This window comes from Oncorhynchus masou, unplaced genomic scaffold, assembly GCF_036934945.1.
Source record: "Oncorhynchus masou masou isolate Uvic2021 unplaced genomic scaffold, UVic_Omas_1.1 unplaced_scaffold_806, whole genome shotgun sequence".
Classification (NCBI taxonomy): Eukaryota; Metazoa; Chordata; class Actinopteri; order Salmoniformes; family Salmonidae; genus Oncorhynchus; species Oncorhynchus masou.
In genome coordinates this window covers 149,483-176,262 of record NW_027014530.1, presented here as the reverse complement: position 1 = coordinate 176,262, position 26,780 = coordinate 149,483, and the positions used below count along the sequence as shown (strand labels likewise).

The 26,780-nt window shown below is 43.2% G+C and overlaps 1 protein-coding gene across 2 annotated transcripts in view; it reads left to right on the top strand.

Moving 5' to 3' along the window:
* Positions 1–26,780, top strand: part of LOC135537517 (NLR family CARD domain-containing protein 3-like) — a 124,408-nt gene that overhangs the window by 83,378 nt on the left and 14,250 nt on the right. For both annotated transcript variants that reach the window (XM_064963651.1, XM_064963652.1), the window contains exons 2-10: positions 15,083–15,266; positions 17,517–17,633; positions 18,861–18,977; positions 20,929–21,045; positions 22,895–23,011; positions 23,264–23,348; positions 23,478–23,706; positions 24,081–25,851; positions 26,133–26,306. In XM_064963651.1, the coding sequence (XP_064819723.1) occupies positions 15,139–15,266; positions 17,517–17,633; positions 18,861–18,977; positions 20,929–21,045; positions 22,895–23,011; positions 23,264–23,348; positions 23,478–23,706; positions 24,081–25,851; positions 26,133–26,306 (2,855 nt within the window). In that variant the 5' untranslated portion in view covers positions 15,083–15,138. The remainder of the gene's footprint in view (positions 1–15,082; positions 15,267–17,516; positions 17,634–18,860; positions 18,978–20,928; positions 21,046–22,894; positions 23,012–23,263; positions 23,349–23,477; positions 23,707–24,080; positions 25,852–26,132; positions 26,307–26,780) is intronic.

The window sequence follows — 26,780 nt, the reverse complement described above, 5'->3', positions numbered from 1 at the left end:
TGATGTTAACAGCTGGTTCAGAGATTAAACATTAACACAGGGACAGCTGGTGTCTATAGAGATTAACACAGGGACAGCTGGTGTCTATAGCATCACTGATGTAACAGTTCAGGTAAACAGACAGCTCTATGTTGTGAAGGGAGACTCTGCATAACACAGGGACAGCTGGTGTGATGTCACAGTTCAGATTAACACAGGGACAGCTGGTGTGTGAAGAGAGACACAGGGACAGCTGATGTCACAGTTCAGATTAAACAGGGACAGCTGGTGTGTGAAGGGAGATTGCAGGGACACTGATGGGACAGCTCAGTGTATAGAGACCAACACATGGAACAGCTGAGGGTGCATCACTGATGTAACAGTTCAGGTAAACAGACCAACTCTATGTTGTCAGAAGGGAGACACTGCATCACTGATGTCACAGTTCAGTAAACAGACCCCTGTGTTAAAGTACACAGGGAAATGCATCACTTGCATCACTGATGTCACAGTTGTAAACAGACCAACTCTATGTTGTGAAGGGAGACTCTGCATCACTGATGTCACAGTTCAGGTAAACAGACCAACTCTATGTTGTGAAGGGAGACTCTGCATCACTGATGTCACAGTTCAGGTAAACAGACCAACTCTATGTTGTGAAGGGAGACTATGCATCACTGATGTCACAGTTCAGGTAAACAGACCAACTCTATGTTGTGAAGGGAGACTATGCATCACTGATGTCACAGTTCAGGTAAACAGACCAACTCTATGTTGTGAAGGGAGACTCTGCATCACTGATGTCACAGTTCAGGTAAACAGACCAACTCTATGTTGTGAAGGGAGACTCTGCATCACTGATGTCACAGTTCAGGTAAACAGACCAACTCTATGTTGTGAAGGGAGACTGCATCACTGATGTCACAGTTCAGGTAAACAGACCAACTCTATGTTGTGAAGGGGAGACTGATGCATCACTGATGTCACAGTTCAGGTAAACAGACCAACTCTATGTTGTGAAGGGAGACTGCATCACTGATGTCACAGTTCAGGTAAACAGACCAACTCTATGTTGTGAGGGGAGACTGCATCACTGATGTCACAGTTCAGGTAAACAGACCAACTCTATGTTGTGAAGGGAGACTCTGCATCACTGATGTCACAGTTCAGGTAAACAGACCAACTCTATGTTGTGAAGGGAGACTATGCATCACTGATGTCACAGTTCAGGTAAACAGACCAACTCTATGTTGTGAAGGGAGACTCTGCATCACTGATGTCACAGTTCAGGTAAACAGACCAACTCTATGTTGTGAAGGGAGACTCTGCATCACTGATGTCACAGTTCAGGTAAACAGACCAACTCTATGTTGTGAAGGGAGACTCTGCATCACTGATGTCACAGTTCAGGTAAACAGACCAACTCTATGTTGTGAAGGGAGACTATGCATCACTGATGTCACAGTTCAGGTAAACAGACCAACTCTATGTTGTGAAGGGAGAATCTGCATCAGATGCATATCAACCAGCAAGGTGCAACGTGTGAAAACACGGTTTGTTAATAAATAAACACTTAATAAATAGTGTAACATACTATTGTAAAGGATTAATGACATGAAGAAATATAAGTGGAATTATATCAATAAAATAACAATAGTTCATTCTACAAAGTAGAAAATAAATCAATAAATATAAAATAACAACAATAGTTCATTCTACAAAGTAGAAAATAAATCAATAAATATAAAATAACAACAATAGTTCATTCTACAAAGTAGAAAATAAATCAATGTATAAAATAACAATCAATAGTTCATTCTACAATCAGAAAATAAATCAATAAATATAAAATAACAACAATGTTCATTCTACAAAGTAGAAAATAAATCAATAATATATAAAATAACAGGTGCAATGTTCATTCTGTATTACCAGAAACAATAAATATCTAACAATAATAAAACCAGCCAGGTGCAATGTATTCTGTATTACTAAACAATAAATATCTAATAATAATAATAAAACCAGCCAGGTGCAATGTATTCTGTATTACTAAACAATAAATATCTAATAATAATAATAAAACCAGCCAGGTGCAATGTATTCTGTATTACTAAACAATAAATATCTAATAATAATAATAAAACCAGCCAGGTGAAATGTATTCTGTATTACTAAACAAAAGCACCAGTGAATTAACAATTGTAAAGGATGAATTTCATAAATGAATATTTGTGGAAAAATATTGAAGACAAGATGTAAAAACAATAATGTGTTGACTGTATCAGACACTGTAGCACCTTTACACATGAATCAATCCCCTCTTCTCTTTATGCTACCAGACACTGTAGATCACCTTTACACATGAATCAATCCCCTCTTCTCTCTATGCTATCAGACACTGTAGATCACCTTTACACATGAATCAATCCCCTCTTCTCTTATGCTATCAGACACTAGATCACCTTTACACATGAATCAATCCCCTCTTCTCTTTATCAGACACTTTACACATGAATCAATCCCCTCTTCTCTTTATGCTATCAGACACTGTAGCACCTTTACACATGAATCAATCCCCTCTTCTCTTTATGCTACCAGACACTGTAGACCACCTTTACACATGAATCAATCCCCTCTTCTCTCTATGCTATCAGACACTGTAGATCACCTTTACACATGAATCAATCCCCTCTTCTCTTTATGCTGTCAGACACTGTAGCTCCTTTACACATGAATCAATCCCCTCTTCTCTTTATGCTACCAGACACTGTAGCTCCTTTACACATGAATCAATCCCCTCTTCTCTTTATGCTATCAGACACTGTAGATCACCTTTACACATGAATCAATCCCCTCTTCTCTCTATGCTGTCAGACACTGTAGATCACCTTTACACATGAATCAATCCCCTCTTCTCTCTATGAATCAGACACTGTAGATCACCTTTACACATGAATCAATCCCCTCTTCTCTTTATGCTACCAGACACTGTAGATCACCTTTACACATGAATCAATCCCCTCTTCTCTCTATGCTACCAGACACTGTAGATCACCTTTACACATGAATCAATCCCCTCTTCTCTCTATGCTGTCAGACACTGTAGACCACCTTTACACATGAATCAATCCCCTCTTCTCTCTATGCTACCAGACACTGTAGATCACCTTTACACATGAATCAATCCCCTCTTCTCTCTATGCTATCAGACACTGTAGCTCCTTTACACATGAATCAATCCCCTCTTCTCTTTATGCTACCAGACACTGTAGATCACCTTTACACATGAATCAATCCCCTCTTCTCTTTATGCTTCAGGTCCACAAACAAGTCAAATCGGTTTCCCTACCAGACACAGTTTTCAATCGGCCTTGTTATGCTGTCAGACACTGTAGCTCCTTTACACATGACATTGTTTCTCCTTTCCTGTGATCACCTTTACACATGCTTATGGTAAGAGGTCCACAAACAAGTCTCGTGTTTTGGGGAAGAGGGAGAGCAGGACATGCTGCCTTGTTTGGGGAAATCTGGAGAGCAACTTGACACATTGTTTCTCCTTTCCTGTGGTGCTTGGGGAAGAGGGAGAGCAGGACATGCTGTGGTGCTTGGGGAAGAGGGAGAGCAGGACCTGCTGTGGTGCTTGGGGAAGAGGGAGAGCAGGACCTGCTGTGGTGCTTGGGGAAGAGGGAGAGCAGGACCTGCTGTGGTGCTTGGGGAAGAGGGAGAGCAGGACCTGCTGTGGTGCTTGGGGAAGAGGGAGAGCAGGACCTGCTGTGGTGCTTGGGGAAGAGGGAGAGCAGGACCTGCTGTGGTGCTTGGGGAAGAGGGAGAGCAGGACATGCTGTGGTGCTTGGGTAAGAGGGAGAGCAGGACCTGCAGTGGTGCTTGGGGAAGAGGGAGAGCAGGACCTGCTGTGGTGCTTGGGGAAGAGGGAGACCTGCTGCCTGCTGTGGTGCTTGGGGAAGAGGGAGAGCAGGATCTGCTGCCTGCTTGGTGCTGTGGTGCTTGGGGAAGAGGGAGAGCAGGACCTGCTGCCTGCTTAGTGATGTGGTGCTTGGGGAAGAGGGAGAGCAGTACCTGCTGTGGTGCTTGGGGAAGAGGGAGAGCAGGACCTGCTGTGGTGCTTGGGGAAGAGGGAGAGCAGGACCTGCTGTGGTGCTTGGGGAAGAGGTAGACCTGCTGCCTGCTGTGGAGCTTGGGGAAGAGGGAGAGCAGGATCTGCTGCCTGCTTGGTGCTGTGGTGCCTTGGGGAAGAGGGAGAACAGGACCTGCTGCCTGCTTGGTGACTGTAGCTTCTTTCTCTGCGTTCATGTGGTTCTCATGAAGCTCACATGCAAGATCGATGATGAAATCTCTCCTGCTGACTGTCTTGACAAGGCATTGCTTGTACAACACGTGTTGATAGCAGCCATGTCGAGCACATTGTAGAACAGCGCAACAGGCCAGCGGCAAGTATCTCCTAGCAGGCTAGTCTTGTTTGTGTGTTCACTGTTCCTAGCAGGCTAGTCTTCTTTGTTTGTTCTTGTCTTGTTTGTGTTCACTGTTCCTAGCAGGCTAGTCTTGTTTGTTTGTTCACTGTTCCTAGCAGGCTAGTCTTGTTTGTTTGTTCACTGTTCTAGCAGGCTAGTCTTGTTTGTGTGTTCACTGTTCCTAGCAGGCTAGTCTTGTTTGTGTGTTCACTGTTCCTAGCAGGCTAGTCTTGTTTGTTTGTTCACTGTTCCTAGCAGGCTAGTCTTGTTTGTTTGTTCACTGTTCCTAGCAGGCTAGTCTTGTTTGTTTGTTCACTGTTCCTAGCAGGCTAGTCTTGTTTGTTTGTTCACTGTTCATAGCAGGCTAGTCTTGTTTGTTTGTTCACTAGCAGGCTAGTCTTGTTTGTTTGTTCACTGTTCATAGCAGGCTAGTCTTGTTTGTTTGTTCACTGTTCATAGCAGGCTAGTCTTGTTTGTTTGTTCACTGTTCCTAGCAGGCTAGTCTTGTTTGTTTGTTCACTGTTCATAGCAGGCTAGTCTTGTTTGTTTGTTCACGGTTCCTAGCAGGATAGTCTTGTTTGTGTGTTCACTGTTCCTAGCAGGCTAGTCTTGTTTGTTTGTTCACTGTTCCTAGCAGGCTAGTCTTGTTTGTTTGTTCACTGTTCCTAGCAGGCTAGTCTTGTTTGTTTGTTCACTGTGCCTGACAGTGAAAATGTCTTCTTTGTGTTGTTCACTGTTCCTAGCAGGCTAGTCTTGTTTGTGTGTTCACTGTTCCTAGCAGGCTAGTCTTGTTTGTTTGTGTGTTCACTGTTCCTAGCAGGCTAGTCTTGTTTGTGTGTTCACTGTTCCTAGCAGGCTCGTCTTGTTTGTTTGTTCACTGTTCCTAGCAGGCTAGTCTTGTTTGTTTGTTACTGTTCCTAGCAGGCTAGTCTTGTTTGTAATCAACTTGCCTGACAGTGAAAATGATGTGAAGATGTTGTCCATGGTCACATGTCTGCCTTTGTCCATGTCAGGCTCCACGTGACTCAAAACCACAGTCTGACAGTCAGCTGCTGGCCTGGTTTCATTTCCCCAGACATGGAAAGACATTCAGCAAGTCTGTGGCAAACCAGAACTGAAGTCACATGCACCAGTTTCTATCTGGTTTCTATTGGCCGTTCATCCATTGATGACAGAATAATTTGATTTTAATTTGATTGTGGTACTAGTTTCTGCTTAGTAGCAGCTCAATACAATGTTTAACCAGCTGCTACAGGGGTCCTGTGATAAATGTTTAACTGCTGCTACAGGTCCCTGGTATATATAGAAACACAATGTTGATCAATACTGCTGCTACAGGGGTCCTGTGATAAATACCTGGACAACACAGATGTTGTTGAAGAAAAAGTGAACTTTGGAAATAAAGCTGCACCTCTTGAATGTTGAGAGTTATTTGAGAAAGTATTACGTGTCAATGAACCTGCAGAATCTGATCTCTGATACAGTATTATATAGAAATCACAATGTTTAACCTGCTTGTGACTCTGAAGGAGAATTTGATAAAGACAAGGCTCCTTTCACTGCATCTGTCAATTACAAGAAGCTCCCATCTCTTCATGTACTAGATGCTCCCAACTCTTCATATAGTAGATGCTCCCATCTCTTCATGTACTAGATGCTCCCATCTCTTCATGTACTAGATGCTCCCATCTCTTCATGTACTATATGCTCCCATCTCTTCATGTACTAGATGCTCCCATCTCTTCATGTACTAGATGCTCCCATCTCTTCATGTACTAATGCTCCCATCTCTTCATGTACTAGATGCTCCCATCTCTTCATGTACTAGATGCTCCCATCTCTTCATATACTAGATGCTCCCATCTCTTCATGTACTAGATGCTCCCATCTCTTCATGTACTAGATGCTCCCATCTCTTCATGCACTAGATGCTCCCATCTCTTCATGTACTAGATGCTCCCATCTCTTCATGTACAATATGAAAACTGACAAGCCTAATATTGTCACTCATCAGATTATTGTACATTCAATCTTGTCTACAGGCTAACTTTTGTTCATCAACTTGATAGAGTCAAGGACATGTTTTACATTATTCTAAAGGCTGCAACTCATAGCATGTTCTACATTATTCTAAAGGCTGCAACTCATAGCATGTTGTCATTATTCTAAAGGCTGCAACTCATAGCATGTTGTCATTATTCTAAAGGCTGCAACTCATAGCATGTTGTCATTTATCTAAAGTCTGCAACTCATAGCATGTTGTCATTATTCTAAAGGCTGCAACTCATAGCATGTTGTCATTTCCCTTTACAATACATGTGATTAGTATTAGAGTTACAGCCAATAGAACAGTCCCATAACAGTTTATTTATAGAAAGTAAAACATAAAAGAGAATATTATCAAGCCACAAGGCGTGTGGTCAAATTATTTACTGCTGATAAACAGGCATAACACAAACTCATCAATACACTGTTGTGCTACATTAAATCAACCTCTTCAACTCATCAATACACTGTTGTGCTACATTAAATCACCTCTTCAACTCATCAATACACTGTTGTGCTACATTAAATCAACCTCTTCAACTCATCAATACACTGTTGTGCTACATTAAATCACCTCTTCAACTCATCAATACACTGTTGTGCTACATTAAATCACATCTTCAACTCATCAATACACTGTTGTGCTACATTAAATCAACCTCTTCAACTCATCAATACACTGTTGTGCTACATTAAATCAAACTCATCAACTCATCAATAAACTGTTGTGCTACATTAAATCACCTCTTCAACTAATCAATACACTGTTGTGCTACATTAAATCACCTCTTCAACTCATCAATACACTGTTGTTGTAACGGATTTCTTCTGTTGAAGGAGAAGCGGACCAAAATGCAGCGTGGTATTTTTGAGACATGTTTAATGACGAATTAAAAAACACGAACAATACAAAAACAACAAACGGAACGTGAAAACCTAAACAGTCCTATCTGGTGAAGACACAGAGACAGGAACAATCACCCACGAAACACTCAAAGAATATGGCTGCCTAAATATGGTTCCCAATCAGAGACAACGATAATCACCTGACTCTGATTGAGAACATTTACATTTACATTTAAGTCATTTGGCAGACGCTCTTCTCCAGAGCGACTTACAAATTGGTGAATTCACCTTATGACATCCAGTGGAACAGCCACTTTACAATAGTGCATCTAAATCATTTAAGGGGGGGGGTGAGAAGGATTACTTTGTCCTATCCTAGGTATTCCTTAAAGAGGTGGGGTTTCAGGTGTCTCCGGAAGGTGGTGATTGACTCCGCTGTCCTGGCGTCGTGAGGGAGTTTGTTCCACCATTGGGGGGCCAGAGCAGCGAACAGTTTTGACTGGGCTGAGCGGGAACTGTACTTCCTCAGTGGTAGGGAGGCGAGCAGGCCAGAGGTGGATGAACGCAGTGCCCTTGTTTGGGTGTAGGGCCTGATCAGAGCCTGGAGGTACTGCGGTGCCGTTCCCCTCACAGCTCCGTAGGCAAGCACCATGGTCTTGTAGCGGATGCGAGCTTCAACTGGAAGCCAGTGGAGAGAGCGGAGGAGCGGGGTGACGTGAGAGAACTTGGGAAGGTTGAACACCAGACGGGCTGCGGCGTTCTGGATGAGTTGTAGGGGTTTAATGGCACAGGCAGGGAGCCCAGCCAACAGCGAGTTGCAGTAATCCAGACGGGAGATGACAAGTGCCTGGATTAGGACCTGCGCCGCTTCCTGTGTGAGGCAGGGTCGTACTCTGCGGATGTTGTAGAGCATGAACCTACAGGAACGGGCCACTGCCTTGATGTTAGTTGAGAACGACAGGGTGTTGTCCAGGATCACGCCAAGGTTCTTAGCGCTCTGGGAGGAGGACACAGTGGAGTTGTCAACCGTGATGGCGAGATCATGGAACGGGCAGTCCTTCCCCGGGAGGAAGAGCAGCTCCGTCTTGCCGAGGTTCAGCTTGAGGTGGTGATCCGTCATCCACACTGATATGTCTGCCAGACATGCAGAGATGCGATTCGCCACCTGGTCATCAGAAGGGGGAAAGGAGAAGATTAATTGTGTGTCGTCTGCATAGCAATGATAGGAGAGACCATGTGAGGTTATGACAGAGCCAAGTGACTTGGTGTATAGCGAGAATAGGAGAGGGCCTAGAACAGAGCCCTGGGGGACACCAGTGGTGAGAGCGCATGGTGAGGAGACAGATTCTCGCCACGCCACCTTGTAGGAGCGACCTGTCAGGTAGGACGCAATCCAAGCGTGGGCCGCGCCGGAGATGCCCAACTCGGAGAGGGTGTAGAGGAGGATCTGATGGTTCACAGTATCGAAGGCAGCCGATAGGTCTAGAAGGATGAGAGCAGAGGAGAGAGAGTTAGCTTTAGCAGTGTGGAGCGCCTCCGTGATACAGAGAAGAGCAGTCTCAGTTGAATGACTAGTCTTGAAACCTGACTGATTTGGATCAAGAAGGTCATTCTGAGAGAGATAGCGGGAGAGCTGGCCAAGGACGGCACGTTCAAGAGTTTTGGAGAGAAAAGAAAGAAGGGATACTGGTCTGTAGTTGTTGACATCGGAGGGATCGAGTGTAGGTTTTTTCAGAAGGGGTGCAACTCTCGCTCTCTTGAAGACGGAAGGGACGTAGCCAGCGGTCAGGGATGAGTTGATGAGCGAGGTGAGGTAAGGGAGAAGGTCTCCGGAAATGGTCTGGAGAAGAGAGGAGGGGATAGGGTCAAGCGGGCAGGTTGTTGGGCGGCCGGCCGTCACAAGAAGCGAGATTTCAGCTGGAGAGAGAGGGGAGAAAGAGGTCAGAGCACAGGGTAGGGCAGTGTGAGCAGAACCAGCGGTGTCGTTTGACTTAGCAAACGAGGATCGGATGTCGTCGACCTTCTTTTCAAAATGGTTGACGAAGTCATCTGCAGAGAGGGAGGAGGGGGGGGAGGGGGAGGAGGATTCAGGAGGGAGGAGAAGGTGGCAAAGAGCTTCCTAGGGTTAGAGGCAGATGCTTGGAATTTAGAGTGGTAGAAAGTGGCTTTAGCAGCAGAGACAGAGGAGGAAAATGTAGAGAGGAGGGAGTGAAAGGATGCCAGGTCCGCAGGGAGGCGAGTTTTCCTCCATTTCCGCTCGGAAATGACTGGCAGATCTGAACAGGTGGGAGAACTGCCTCAGGCAGCCATAGACTACGCTAGACACCCCACAAAACACCAAGACAAAAACACACCACAATAACCCATGTCACACCCTGGCCTGACTGAATAAATGAAGAAGAAACATAATATATTTCGACCAGGGCGTGACAGAACCCCCCTCCCGTAAGGTGCGGACTCCCGGACGCACATCAAAACAATAGGGAGGGTCCGGGTGGGCGTCTGTCCATGGTGGCGGCTCCGGCGCGGGACGTGGACCCCACTCTATAAATGTCTTAGTCGCCCCTCCTCGCATCCTAGGATAGTCCACCCTCGCCGCCGACCATGGCCTAGTAGTACTCACCCAGAACTCTACTGGACTGAGGGGCAGCTCGGGACTGAGGGGCAGCTCGGGACTGAGGGGCAGCTCGGGACTGAGGGGCAGCTCAGCACTGAGGGGAAGCTCGGAACTGAGGGGAAGCTCGGCACTGAGGGGAAGCTCGGCACTGAGGGGAAGCTCGGGACTGAGAGGAAGCCCAGCACTGAGAGGAAGCCCAGCACTGAGAGGAAGCCCAGCCAGGTAGTTGGATCCGGCAGATCCTGGCTGGCTGGCGATTCTGGCAGATCCTGGCTGACTGGCGGATTTGGAAGAGTCTGGTTGACTGGCAGATCTGGAAGAGTCTGGTTGACTGGCAGATCTGGAAGAGTCTGGTTGACTGGCAGATCTAGAAGATTCTGGTTGACTGGCAGATCTGGAAGAGTCTGGCTGACTGGCAGATCTGGAAGAGTCTGGCTGACTGGCAGATCCTGGCAGACTGACGGATCTGGCTGCTTCATGCTGACTGGCGGCTCTGGCTGCTCCATGTAGACTGACAGCTCAATGCAGACTGACAGCTCCTTGCAGACTGACTACTCTGGCTGCTCCATGCAGACTGACAGCTCTGGCTGCTCTATGCAGACTGGCAGCTCCTTGCAGACTGACAGCTCCATGCAGACTGGCAGCTCCAGCTGCTCCATGCAGACTGACAGCTCTGGCTGTTCCATGAAGACTGACAGCTCTGGCTGCTCCATGCAGACTGACAGCTCGGGCTGCGCTAAACAGGCGGGAGACTCCAGCAGCGCTGTAGAGGAGGAAGTCTCTGGCTGCGCTGAACAGGCGGGAGACTCCGGCAGCCTGGAGAGGCGAGAGGCTCCGACAGCGCAGGAGAGGAGGAAGGCTCGGGCAGCACTGAACAGGCGGGAGACTCCGGCAGCGCAGGAGAGGAGAAAGGCTCTGGCAGCGCTGGAGAGGAGGAAGGCTCGGGCAGCACTGAACAGGCGGGAGACTCCGGCAGTGCAGGAGAGGAGAAAGGCTCCGGCAGCGCTGGAGAGGCGAGGCGCACTGTAGTCCTGATGCGTGGTGCTGGCCCTGGTGGTACTGGGCCGAGGACAAGCACAGGAAGCTTGGTGCGGGAAGCTGCCACCGGAGGGCTGGGGTGTGAAGGTGGCACAGGATGGGCTAGACCGTGAAGGCGTACTGGAGATCTTGAGAGCAGTGTTGGCACAGGACGTGCAAGGCTAGGGATGTGCACAGGAGGCCTGGTGCGTGAGGCTGGCACCAACTTCACCACCCGACTAACACGCACCTCAGGACGAGTATGGAGCGCAGACCCAGATGCCATCAAATCCCTGACACGTTCCGTCGGGCGAATTCCATGCAAAAAGCACCAACACAGCAACTCCCTCATTTCTCTCTCCTCCAATTTCCCCATTAACTCCTTCACAGTCTCTGCTTCGCTCACCTCCAACACCAGCTCTGGTTCTGGTCTCCTCCTTGGCTCCTCACGTTAAACAGGGAGAGTTGGCTCAGGTCTGACTCCTGACTCTGCCACACTCTCCCTGAGCCCCCCCCAAGACATTTTTGGGGCTGACTCTCTGGCTTCCTAGCCAACCGTGTTCCCTCGTATCGCCGGCTCCTCTCTCCACCTGCCTCTGCTCTCCAAAGTGCCTCCACCTGTTCCCATGGGAGGCGACCTCTTCCAGCCAGTATCTCCTCCCAAGTGTAACAAAACCTTGCCTTCCAAGAAGTGGACCAAAATGCAGCGTGGTATTTTTGAGACATGTTTAGTGACAAATGAAAAAACATGAACAATACTAAAACAACAAACAGAACGTGAAAACCTAAACAGTCCTATCTGGTGAAGACACAGAGACAGGAACAATCACCCACGAAACACTCAAAGAATATGACTGCCTAAATATGGTTCCCAATCAGAGACAACGATAATCACCTGACTCTGATTGAGAACCGCCTCAGGCAGCCATAGACAACGCTAGACACCCCAAAAAACCCAAGACAAAAACACACCACAATAACCCATGTTACACCCTGGCCTGACCGAATAAATGAAGAATAAACATAATATATTTCGACCAGGGAGTGACAGTTGTGCTACATTAAATCAACCTCTTCACCTTCCTCATCATTCAGTTAGACCTCATTTAATTCGAACTGTGAAGCTTGCAAGGTGCACAATTATGGCCCATTCATCTATTTGTCTTTTATTCAGTGAGGAAAGAGAGACTCATCAGTGGCTGGCTGGACACCAAGCTCCTACAGCACATTGTTTTGGCAGATTAAGTTAGGAAGGTGGGAGGGAAAGGGGTTTAAAGGCAGATTAAGTTAGGAAGGTGTGAGGGAAATGGGTTTAAAGGCAGATTAAGTTAGGAAGGTCTGAGGGAAATGGGTTAACAAGCAGATTAAGTTAGATTAAGTTGTGAGGGAAATGGGTGAAAAGGCAAATTAAGTTCAGAAGGTGTGAGGGAAATGGGTTAAAAGGCAGATTAAGTTAGGAAGGTGTGAGCGAAATGGGTTTAAATTATATATTAAATATTTGTTCTTAAAACAGATGGGGAAGAGTGGGGTGGTAAGAATTTTGCAACACTGCTGTAATTGGCACAACCTTGTGACTAAATTCACTTCCTGTTTTCAATACTTGTGGGGAATTCAATGTTATCTTTCAGCCTTCCCAAAACCAAAGACAATCTCTGTACAGGATCTGAATTTATAACCTTTTGCATGAGAACTTTTCTGCAATGTAGGGAATTTAAAACTTATAGTGTATTTGAGATGAATATAAAAAGGTTGTTGAAGTTTATAATACAGAGTACTGCCTCTGCAACAGCGTCAGAAAATATGTGATTTCCTCATGAAATTGTAAATATGTGTGTAGCTTACGCAGTTACAAAATGGCTGTAGAAACTGTGGCACAGATTTGTCTGCACAACCAGAAGTAGGATAATTAGGTTGTCAAACATTCAATAGACAGAATAGGCTTGAGATATGATTCTGAACGACCTGAGGGTCTCTTTAGGAAATGTTTAGGAAATATCACTATATTCTCAGTTATTTAGAATGAAACGGATTTGAAGGTGATGAGTCCTGCTACTGGTAGTCTATATAAACTCTGTCAGGACCACTTCTGGGTCACGGCAGGGGTCCAGGTGGGTCGGGGGATGACATTACCAAAACAAATGTTTTCAGTATTAACTTAAACGACTAAAAACCAAATAGAAAGTATGTATAAAAGACAATGGACTGAAACATATTTCAATAACAGCATATCATCTTTGAGAATGTTCATTCAACTAAATAAAAGCTGGACAGTTAGACCCCACTGATGTTGTTGTAATGTTGGAGCATAACAACACAGGAGTAACCATGGCAATTGGTGTATTTTTTCCCTCCGTTCATCCTCAAAAAGAAACTCAGTTGGTCACGTCTGGGAGCCTTAACAGACAGTAGAGAGGGGCGGCAGGGTAGCCTAGTGGTTAGAGTGTTGGACTAGTAACCGGAAGGTTGCAACTCAAATAGAAACTCAGTTGGTCACGTCTGGGAGCCTTAACTTCTTGCGTCGAGCAATCCCGGATCCGGGATCCTATTTATGGCCTCAAGCTCATTAGCATAACGCAACGTTAACTATTCATGAAAATCGCAAATGAAATGAAATAAATATATTTGCTCTCAAGCTTAGACTTTTGTTAACAACACTGTCATCTCAGATTTTCAAAATATGCTTTTCAACCATAGCTAAACAAGCATTTGTGTAAGAGTATTGATAGCTAGCATAGCTATAAGCCTAGAATTCAGCCAGCAACATTTTCACAAAAACAAGAAAATCATTCAAATAAAATAATTTACCTTTGAAGAACTTCAGATGTTTTCAATGAGGAGACTCTCAGTTAGATAGCAAATGTTCAGTTTTTCAAAAAAATATTATTTGTGTAGGACAAATCGCTCCGTTTTGTTCACGTTTGGCTATGAAAAAAACCTGTATCCAGTTATAGCCTCAAGCTCATTAGCATAACGTAACGTTAACTCTTTATGAAAATCGCAAATGAAATGAAATGAATGTGCTAGCTCTCAAGCTTAGCCTTTTCTTAACAACACTGTCATCTCAGATTTTCAAAATATGCTTTTTAACCATAGCAAAACAAGCATTTGTGTAAGAGTATTGATAGCTAGCGTAGCATTTAGCGTAGCATTCAGCGGGCAACATTTGCACAAAAACCAGAAAAGTATTCAAATAAAATCATTTACCTTTGAAGAACTTCGGATGTTTTCAATGAGGAGACTCTCAGTTACATAGCAAATGTTCAGTTTTTCCTGAAAGATTCTTTGTGTAGGAGAAATCGCTCCGTTTTGTACATCACGTTTGGGTACCAAAAAAACAAAAATTCACTCATCAAAACGGCGAACTGTTTTCCAAATTAACTCCATAATATCGACTGAAACACGGCAAACGCTGTTTAGAATCAAGGAATAATTTTGCACGCCCAATTTTTCAGTTTTTGATTTGTTCAAAAAGTTTGAAATATCCAATAAATGTCTTCCACTTCATGATTGTGTCCCACTTGTTGTTGATTCTTCACAAAAAAATACAGTTTTATATCTTTATGTTTGAAGCCTGAAATGTTGCAAAAGGTCGCAAAGTTCAAGGGGGCTGAATACTTTCGCAAGGCACTGTACATGCTCATGTGATGCATTAAATCACCTGACTGTTTGGATGTGTCTGTTAGTAAATGTTTTATTTCTAAGAGATCATGAATAAATGAGAACATATGACCTTCAAGAATCAACATGTTGTGTTTAGTTGTCACTGTGTTAACCACAACCAACATGTTGGATCTCTGTTTAGTTGTCACTGTGTTAACCACAACCAACATGTTGGATCTCTGTTTAGTTGTCACTGTGTTAACCACAACCAACATGTTGGATCTCTGTTTAGTTGTCACTGTGTTAACCACAACCAACATGTTGGATCTCTGTTTGTTAACCACAACCAACATGTTGGATCTCTGTTTAGGGGTCACTGTGTTAACCACAACCAACATGTTGGATCTCTGTTTAGTTGTCACTGTGTTAACCACAACCAACATGTTGGATCTCTGTTTAGTTGACACTGTGTTAACCACAACAAACATGTTGGATCTCTGTTTAGGGGACAGTGCTCTAAGTGACTCTGGGGAGAGAGAGGAGGGGAGCCCTGCCTCTAAAATGAGTTTCTCTGGGGAGAGAAAGAAGGGGGGCCCTGCCTCTAAAATGAGTCTCTCTGGAGCTAGAAAGAAGGGGGGCCCTGCCTCTAAAATGAGTCTCTCTGGGGAACATGACACCAAAGCTATGAGGTGAGATAATAATGTTGTTTGTTTCTAAAACGTGTTTCCACCATTGTTTCACATTTGTTATTTATCAGACAGTATTGCTCAGGGGAACCTTGTCTGTAAAATATTGTTGTTCTAAGATTTTAATTCATAGTTTTTTTGTATAAATTTTTGTTTTTCAAAACGCGATATAGCTGTAATGAAATGTTTGTATCCTGTATATTAGACTGTGATATGTGGTTGTCTCACCAGCAAACACACACACACACACACACACACACACACACACACACACACACACACACACACACACACACACACACACACACACACACACACACACACACACACACACACACACACACACACCTCTATAAAATTTTAGCATGACACAATCATTTAGCCTCTTAATATATCTAATATCTAAGGTTAGGAATAGAATATATTATTATCTAATATTTTGGCAGGCATAACTCTATAGTTTTTATTCTGATCAGGTTAGGAAGTGTATAGAATATATATAGAACCCTTTATAGGAGGTTAGGAAGTGTCTGAATATACAGTATATATAGAATATATATAGAACCCTTTATAGGAGGTTAGGAAGTGTCTGAGTATACAGTATATATGGAATATATATAGAACCCTTTATAGGAGGTTGGGTAGTGTCTGAGTATACAGTATATATAGAATATATATAGAACCCTTTATAGGAGGTTGGGTAGTGTCTGAGTATACAGTATATATAGAATATATATAGAACCCTTTATAGGAGGTTGGGTAGTGTCTGAGTATACAGTATATATAGAATATATATAGAACCCTTTATAGGAGGTTGGGTAGTGTCTGAGTATACAGTATATATAGAACCCTTTATAGGAGGTTAGGAAGTGTCTGAGTATACAGTATATATAGAATATATATAGAACCCTTTATAGGAGGTTAGGAAGCTCACGATGTGTCCTAAATATCTGCCGACTAGGTGGGACTAGAGACTTCATAAATAGCTTTAATTTATACCCATAAGTGTAAAATCTCTTTATTCTCAGCACTTATATGACCAATTTTCTCCTCTGGGACACTTTGGCGATATGGACCCAGATCTCAACATATTGTTATAAAAAAAACGTAGAATGTTTGTTTTACATAATAATAAAAAATGAATATTACTAATGTAACCCCCTGTTAAGACTGGGTTTAGTTGATTGTCCGCGTTCTGGAACTGTCCGCGTCCCCGTACAGAACTGCCGCGTCTCCGTACAGAACTGTCCGCGTCCCCGTACAGAACCGTCCACGTCCCCATACAGAACTGTCCGCGTCCCCGTTCGGTGTGGCGCCAAGGATATTGTCCGGTTACGCGCAGAGAGGACTGAGTTGATCTTGGGGAATAACGACGGAGTTTGTTACAGTGTTAGTGTATTAGTTACAGTATTAGTGTAGTCAGATCATTTTCACTCTCTATCCTTGTTTCATTTTGTGGTTCACCGGATTCATCATCATCGAGACGATTGACAGACGAACGACTAGCTAGTCGGTACAGCTCGGTAATCTAGCTAGCTACTCTACCAGCAGCATCCTAGTTACCATAGCTACTCGGTACAGCTCGGTAAGCTAGCTAGCTACTCTACCAGCAGCATCCTAGTTACCATAGCTACCACTACATCATCACCGGCTGTCTGCATTTCTTGTGGACCGATGGAGCTCCCCGGTTGTTTCTTCCACCTGTTAAATCCCGGTGAGGCTTCTCCCTCTCTCGTTGACGGATGCTGGCTACCTCTGTCCGGTTCTTCACTAGATGGACGGTAACTTTAGTGTTTAACCCGTCTGAGTCCAAGGACCGAACTTTTGAATATTATTTTCAAGGCGCCTCAATAGCAGGTATTGAACGCCGGGTAAATAATCACTAGTCAGAACCTCAACCTCAGTAGACATTCATTATAAAAATCACCTTAATATCTGATTTTGTGAGTAAACAACCTCGAGAGTGCGTCTTCCAGCCTTCCAAGTAATTACATCATTCAACACTCCCGGTTAGTAAATTTACCTCAACATCCCCCGGAGAAGGCAGAGTAACGACACCAGCCTTTTAGCGGGGCTGACAGACTGACGACAACGCTCGCGACGCTAAATTAATGTCGTCATTAATAATGACACACTGCTCTCGCGCCATTAACTAACGTCTGGAAGTCAGTTCTATTTGTGAAACTCTTCTTATGTTTCCCCATCTGAGCTCAGAGTAGATGAGATGTAATGTTTGTCTCTGTTGTGTTGAAGACCAATCCAGCAGGAGAGACCAGCCTCCCCTGTTCCCAGCTGTGTGTCCATGAAGAGTGACCAGTCTATGGAACATCCTTTACAGTTTAGAAAGGGAGACTTTTCTACTGAACAAAGGTAAGAAGAACTCATGGGTCCTGGTCAGTGAGTTAAACAACACTGTCTCTAGTCATTTCTCCTCTCCCACTTTCCCATTTATTTTTGTTGTTTTCATAATCCATAGACTAATAATTTTGTCCATTTTCATAGTCCTAAAACAATATCAAACAGACACAATGTTTCCTCTGTGTGTGTGTGTGTGTGTGTGTGCACTCCCTGGATGAGGAGTGGTAATCTCTATCCTGATTTTCTAGTCACTTTTACCTTTACCAACATGTACATATTACCTCAACTACCTGGTACCCTGCACATTGACTCAGTACTGGTTCTCCTTATAGTCTCATTATTACCTCAACTACCTGGTACCCTGCACATTTACTCAGTACTCAGTACTGGTACTCCTTATAGCCTCATTATTACCTCAACAACCTGGTACCCTGCACATTGACTCAGTACTGGTACTCCTTATAGTCTCATTATTACCTCAACTACCTGGTCCCCTGCACATTTACTCAGTACTCAGTACTGGTACTCCTCATATCCTCATTATTACCTCAACTACCTGGTACCCTGCACATTGACTCAGTACTGGTACTCCTTATAGTCTCATTATTACCTCAACTACCTGGTACCCGGCACATTGACTCAGTACTGGTTCTCCTTATAGTCTCATTATTACCTCAACTACCTGGTACCCTGCACATTGACTCAGTACTGGTACTCCTTATAGTCTCATTATTACCTCAACTACCTGGTACCCTGCACATTGACTCAGTACTGGTACTCTCCTTATAGTCTCATTATTACCTCAACTACCTGGTATCCTGCACATTGACTCAGTACTGGTTCTCCTTATAGTCTCATTATTACCTCAACTACCTGGTACCCTGCACATTGACTCAGTACTGGTTCTCCTTATAGCCTCATTATTCCGGTCGGTAACATTTGAGAGTGAGGCAAATAAATAGCATTTTGAGGAAAAAAAACATGATTATTTGTCTCTCTGAAATGAAGACATCAAGTGATTTTAAACAAATACATATCTGTACATATCAATCCCATACCATGACTAGATAGTGAAAAAACACACCAATCTCTTTCAGAAATGCTTTAAACAATAAAAGCTAATTTACTAACATTTCTGATAAGTGATATATATCGTTTTGGAATGAAACTCTTCTTATGTTTCCCCATCTGAGCTCAGAGTCGATGAGAGATGTAATGTTTGTCTCTGTTGTGTTGAAGACCAATCCAGCAGGAGAGACCAGCCTCCCCTGTTCCCAGCTGTGTGTCCATGAAGAGTGACCGGTCTATGAATCAACCTCTAAACTTTAGAGAGGGAGACTTTTCTACTGAACAAAGGTAAGAAGAACTCATGGGTCCTGGTCAGTGAGTTAAACAACACTGTCTCTTGTCATTTCTCCTCTCCCATTTTCACATTTATTGTTGTTGTTTTCATAATCCATAGGCTAATAATTTTGTCCATTTTCATAGTCCTAAAACAATATTAAACAGACACAATGTTTCCTCCGTGTGTGTGTGTGTGTGTGTGTGTGTGTGTGTGTGTGTGTGTGTGTGTGTGTGTGTGTGTGTGTGTGTGTGTGTGTGTGTGTGTGTGTGTGTGTGTGTGTGTGTGTGCACTCCCTGGATGAGGAGTGGTAATCTCTATCCTGATTTTCTAGTCACTTTTACCTCTACCTACATGTACATATTACCTCAACTACCTGGTACCATTGACTCAGTACCCTTATAGTCTCATTATTACCTTGACTCATTGACTCAGTACTGGTACTCCTTATAGTCTCATTATTACCTCAACTACCTGGTACCCTGCACATTGACTCAGTACTGGTACTCCTTATAGTCTCATTATTACCTCAACTACCTGGTTACCCTGCACATTGACTCAGTACTGGTACTCACATTGATAGTCTCATTATTACCTCAACTACCTGGTACCCTGCACATTGACTCAGTACTGGTACTCCTTATAGTCTCATTATTACCTCAACTACCTGGTACCCTGCACATTGACTCAGTACTGGTAGTCTCATTATTCCTCAACTACCTGGTAGTGACTCAGTATTACTCCTTATAGTCTCATTATTACCTCAACTACCTGGTACCCTGCACATTGACTCAGTACTGGTACTCCTTATAGTCTCATTATTACTCAACTACCTTACTCAGTACTCAGTACTGGTACTCCTCATATCCTCATTATTACTACCTGGTACCCTGCACATTGACTCAGTACTCTTATAGTACTGGTACCCGGCACATTGACTCAGTACTGGTTCTCCTTATAGTCTCATTATTACCTCAACTACCTGGTACCCTGCACATTGACTCAGTACTGGTACTCCTTATAGTCTCATTATTACCTCAACTACCTGGTACCCTGCACATTGACTCAGTACTGGTACTCCTTATAGTCTCATTATTACCTCAACTACCTGGTTCCCTGCACATTGACTCAGTACTCAGTACTGGTACTCCTCAGTATATCCTCATTATTACCTCAACTACCTGGTACCCTGCACATTGACTCAGTACTGGTACTCCTTATAGTCTCATTATTACCTCAACTACCTGGTACCCTGCACATTGACTCAGTACTGGTACTCCTTATAGTCTCATTATTACCTCAACTACCTGGTACCCTGCACATTGACTCAGTACTGGTACTCCTTATAGTCTCATTATTACCTCAACTACCTGGTACCCTAGTCTCATTATTACCTCAACTACCTGGTACCCTGCATTGACTCCATTGACTCAGTACTGGTACTCCTTATAGTCTCATTATTACCTCAACTACCTGGTACCCTGCACATTGACTCAGTACTGGTACTCCTTATAGTCTCATTATTACCTCAACTACCTGGTATCCTGCACATTGACTCAGTACTGGTTCTCCTTATAGTCTCATTATTACCTCAACTACCTGGTACCCTGCACATTGACTCAGTACTGGTTCTCCTTATAGCCTCATTATTCCGGTCGGTAACATTTGAGAGTGAGGCAAATAAATAGCATTTCGAGGAAAAAAAACATGATTATTTGTCTCTCTGAAATGAAGACATCAAGTGATTTTAAACAAATACATATCTGTACATATCAATCCCATACCATGATTAGATAGTGAAAAAACACACCAATCTCTTTCAGAAATGCTTTCAACAATAAAAGCTAATTTACTAACATTACTGAAAAGTGATATATAGTGTTTTGGAACAAAACTCTTCTTATGTTTCCCCATCTGAGCTCAGAGTAGATGAGAGATGTAATGTTTGTCTCTGTTGTGTTGAAGACCAATCCAGCAGGAGAGACCAGCCTCCCCTGTTCCCAGCTGTGTGTCCATGAAGAGTGACCGGTCTATGAATCAACCTCTATACTTTAGAGAGGGAGACATTTCTACTGAACAAAGGTAAGAAGAACTCATGGGTCCTGGTCAGTGAGTTAAACAACACTGTCTCTTGTCTTTCCCATTTATTTTTGTTTTCATAATCCATAGGCTAATAATTTTGTCCATTTTCATAGTCCTAAAACAATATTAAACAGACACAATGTTTCCTCCGTGTGTGTGTGTGTGTGTGTGTGTGTGTGTGTGTGTGTGTGTGTGTGTGTGTGTGTGTGTGTGTGTGTGTGTGTGTGTGTGTGTGTGTGTGTGTGTGTGTGTGTGTGTGTGTGCACTCCCTGGATGAGGAGTGGTAATCTCTATCCTGATTTTCTAGTCACTTTTACCTCTACCTACATGTACATATTACCTCAACTACCTGGTTCCCTGCACATTGACTCAGTACTCAGTACTGGTACTCCTCATATCCTCATTATTACCTCAACTACCTGGTACCCTGCACATTGACTCAGTGCTGGTACTCCTTAAAGTCTCATTATTACCTCAACTACCTGGTACCCTGCACATTGACTCAGTACTGGTTCTCCTTATAGTCTCATTATTACCTCAACTACCTGGTACCCTGCACATTGACTCAGTACTGGTTCTCCTTATAGTCTCATTATTACCTCAACTACCTGGTACCCTGCACATTGACTCAGTACTGGTTCTCCTTATAGTCTCATTATTACCTCAGCTACCTGGTACCCTGCACATTGACTCAGTACTGGTACTCCTTATAGTCTCATTATTACCTCAACTACCTGGTACCCTGCACATTGACTCAGTACTGGTACTCCTTATAGTCTCATTATTACCTCAACTACCTGGTACCCTGCACATTGACTCAGTACTGGTTCTCCTTATAGTCTCATTATTACCTCAACTACCTGGTACCCTGCACATTGACTCAGTACTGGTACTCCTTATAGTCTCATTATTACCTCAACTACCTGGTACCCTGCACATTGACTCAGTACTGGTACTCCTTATAGTCTCATTATTACCTCAACTACCTGGTACCCTGCACATTGACTCAGTACTGGTACTCCTTATAGTCTCATTATTACCTCAACTACCTGGTACCCTGCACATTGACTCAGTACTGGTTCTCCTTATAGTCTCATTATTACCTCAACTACCTGGTACCCTGCACATTGACTCAGTACTGGTTCTCCTTATAGTCTCATTATTACCTCAACTACCTGGTACCCTGCACATTGACTCAGTACTGGTTCTCCTTATAGTCTCATTATTACCTCAACTACCTGGTACCCTGCACATTGACTCAGTACTGGTACTGTCTCATTATTACCTCAACTACCTGGTACCCTGCACATTGACTCAGTACTGGTACTACTTATAGTCTCATTATTACCTCAACTACCTGGTACCCTGCACATTGACTCAGTACTGGTACTCCTTATAGTCTCATTATTACCTCAACTACCTGGTATCCTGCACATTGACTCAGTACTGGTTCTCCTTATAGTCTCATTATTACCTCAACTACCTGGTACCCTGCACATTGACTCAGTACTGGTTCTCCTTATAGCCTCATTATTCCGGTCGGTAACATTTGAGAGTGAGGCAAATAAATAGCATTTTGAGGAAAAAAAACATGATTATTTGTCTCTCTGAAATGAAGACATCAAGTGATTTTAAACAAATACATATCTGTACATATCAATCCCATACCATGACTAGATAGTGAAAAAACACACCAATCTCTTTCAGAAATGCTTTAAACAATAAAAGCTAATTTACTAACATTTCTGATAAGTGATATATATCGTTTTGGAATGAAACTCTTCTTATGTTTCCCCATCTGAGCTCAGAGTCGATGAGAGATGTAATGTTTGTCTCTGTTGTGTTGAAGACCAATCCAGCAGGAGAGACCAGCCTCCCCTGTTCCCAGCTGTGTGTCCATGAAGAGTCACCAGTCTATGGATCCTCCTCTATACTTTGGAGAGGGAGACTTTTCTACTGAACAAAGGTAAGAAGAACTCATGGGTCCTGGTCAGTGAGTTAAACAACACTGTCTCTAGTATTTTCTCCTCTCCCATTTTCCCATGTATTGTTGTTATAGGCTAATAATTTTATCCATTTTCATAGTCCTAAAACAATATTAAACAAACACAATGTTCCCTCCCTGTGTGTGAGTGCGTGTGTGTGTGTATGTGTGTGTGTGTGTGTGCGTGTGTGTCCTCCCTGGATGAGGAGATGTAATCTCATGTTTTGTCCACAGAAACCAACAGGAGAGATCAGAGTCAGAGATTCTCAGTGGTCAGTCTTCCCAGAGTCATCAAACAGACCTGGACTCCATATTCAGTGTATGTGGTCCTGTTATGTACATTTGTTTTTGTTTACCTCAAGTAAAGTTGATCTGTCAATCATTCATTAATGTTTTAAAAAGAAAGCATTTCTTCTCTTGCTTAACTTATTTACTTTATTTATTTCAGTTGCTTGAAGAGAAAATGATGACATTTATGAAGAACGAGCTGAAGATGTTCAAGAGGATTCTTAGTCCAGCACTCCCAGAAGGCTTTGAGAGTCAGAAGCAGGATAAGGAAGTGGTGGATGCTGAAGATGAGAAGCAGGAGAGCAGTGCCAGAGAGGGGGCTCTGAAGATCACACTGCACATCCTGAGGAAAATGAACCAGAAGGAGCTTGCTGACACACTGGAGAAATGTAAGATCTGTCTGACTCATGTTGAATGCTGTTTTATAACATTTAAAAGCTGTAGCTAAAGTACAGCTAAAGTAGCTGTGTAACTCAATGATATTGTAGCAGCCTTAACACAACACCTAGTGACCTCATCAAGTAGCAGCAGGGATGTGTTGTGCTGATTAATTTAGAGAAAGAGACAACATTAATAATACCATCAATAATACCAATAATAATATAATCAGTCACACCAGTCTGTAATGCATTATGAAAACATTTACACATTTATACAGTCAGTTAAGAGAATAAATTATTATAATGTACAACTTTATAACAGTCCTTCGATACTGTAGGCATTAAAACAGACGTAATATTAATATCCTCTGTGTTATTTCTAGATTCAGATGAGCTTGCTGTGATTTGCCAACGTGAACTCAAATCTAATCTCAAGAAGAAGTTTCAATGTGTATTTGAGGGGATCGCTAAACAAGGAAACCCAACACTTCTCAATAAGATCTACACAGAGCTCTACATCACAGAGGGTGGAACAGGAGAGGTCAATAATGAACATGAGCTGAGACAGATTGAGACAACAACCAGGAAACAAGCAAGACCAGAGACTGCAATCAAATGTAACGACATCTTCAAACCCTTAACTGGACAAGACAAACCTATCAGAACTGTGCTGACAAAGGGAGTCGCTGGCATTGGAAAAACAGTCTCTGTGCAGAAGTTCATTCTGGACTGGGCTGAAGGAAAAGCAAATCAGGATGTCCAATTTGTATTTTCATTCCCTTTCCGGGAGCTGAATTTGATGAAAGAGGACAAACACACTTTCATTGAACTTCTCAATCACTTCTCAATGGAAACCAAACAATCAGGAATCTCCATCAACAACAAGTACAAAGTTCTGTTCATCTTTGATGGTCTGGATGAGTGCCGACTGCCCCTAGACTTCCAGAAGAACAAGATCTGTTGGGACGTCACAGAGTCAACCTCAGTGGATGTTCTGCTTACAAATCTCATCAAGGGAAATCTGCTTCCCTCTGCTCTCCTCTGGATAACTACCCGACCTGCAGCAGCCAATAAGATCCCTTCATGGTGTGTTGACCAGGTGACAGAGGTACGAGGGTTCAATGACCCACAGAAGGAGGAGTACTTCAGGAAGAGATTCAGTGATGAGGACCTGGCCAGCAGAATCATCTCACACATAAAGACATCAAGGAGCCTCCACATCATGTGCCACATTCCAGTCTTCTGTTGGATTTCTGCAACAGTCCTTGAACACATGCTGAAACATAAGAGAGAAGTGATGCCCAAGACTCTGACTGAGATGTACACACACCTTGTGGTGTTTCATACCAAACAGAAGAATGAAAAGTATCTTGGGAAAGAAGAGACAGGTCCACACTGGAATAAAGAGAGCATTCTGTCACTGGGAAAACTGGCTTTTCAACAGCTTGTGAAGGGCAATCTGATTTTCTATGAAGAAGACCTGAAAGAGTCTGGCATTGATGTCAATGAAGCCTCAGTGTACTCAGGATTGTGCACACAGCTCTTTAAAGAGGAATGTGGGCTGTACCAGGACAAGGTGTACTGCTTCGTACATCTGAGCATTCAGGAGTTTCTGGCTGCTGTATATGTGTTCCTCTCATTCATCAACAACAATGAGAATCTAATGGACAAACTGCAAACAAAAGACGAGTCTGTAGTTACTTTCTACAAGAGTGCTGTGGATAAAGCCTTACAAAGTGAGACGGGAAACCTGGACCTTTTCCTCCGCTTCCTTCTGGGCCTCTCACTGGAGTCCAATCAGAAGCACTTACGAGGTCTACTGACAAAGTCAAGAAGCAGCTCACAGAGCCATGAAGAAACAGTCAAGTACATCAAGAAGAAGATCGGGGAGGATCTCTCTCCAGAGAGGAGCATCAATCTGTTCCACTGTCTGAATGAACTGAATGACCATTCTCTAGTGGAGGAGATCCAAAGCTACCTGAGCTCAGGAAGTCTCTCAAAACCCAACCTGTCACCTGCACAGTGGTCAGCTCTGGTCTTTGTGTTGCTGACTTCAGAAAAGGAGCTGGATGTGTTTGACCTGAAGAAATACTCCAGATCAGAGGAAGGTCTTCTGAGGCTGCTGCCAGTGGTCAAAGCCTCCAGAGCTGCTCTGTGAGTAAATAAAATGACATAAGAACTAATCATCAGGAAGAAATATTCAGTTTAGAGAAAAATATGTATTATAATACGTATTTAATATATTGAAAAACATATTGAATAAATTAATTGATTTTCACATTAGTATAACAATATGACCATAAAATTCTAGGAAACGGTAGATGAATCTATATGTTCTTTGAGAGAATAAACCAAATGCATCTCCCATTGTCCTTCTACACTACTGGTGTTAAATGAACAGTGTGTTTGTGAAGTCATGATGATCTCTTTGTCAGGCTGTCAGGCTGTGGAGTCACAGAGGAAGGCTGTGCTTCACTGGTCTCAGCTCTGAGGTCAAACCCCTCACACCTGAGAGAGCTGGATCTGAGTAACAATGACCTGAAGGATTCAGGAGTGGAGCTGCTCTCTGCTAGACTGGGGAATCCCCACTGTAAACTGGACACTCTGAGGTCAGTATTCCTGTAGTTGGTCAACAAGTGATAACTGTTCACTCGATCCACATGTGTTTAACAGACACACATAGTCCACACCATACGTGGACAGTGAACCTTACAGTTTTAAATGTGGTGCTATGCTCCAGCCTATTGGATTTGATATAGAATGTTTCGTATTAGGAGACAGTACAGAATGTCACCTTTTATTTAAATGTATTTATACACATATATTTTACTGTTTAGAAATGAAAGCACTTTATGTATCTAGTTCTCCCATTTGAAGCAGTCTTAATTATTTGGACAAACACATTTCATCAAAGTTTAGAGTTCTGTCCAATTTTCCATGCCTTTCTGTGATTACATTAAGCTTGTGATTCTACTTACTTGTTGAATTAATTTGCAGGTTGTCTTGGTTGTGTTTTAGATGTTTTTCCTAATAGAAACTATTCTGCCCTTGAGTTGCGTTCCCATGCAAAACTAGACAGAGAC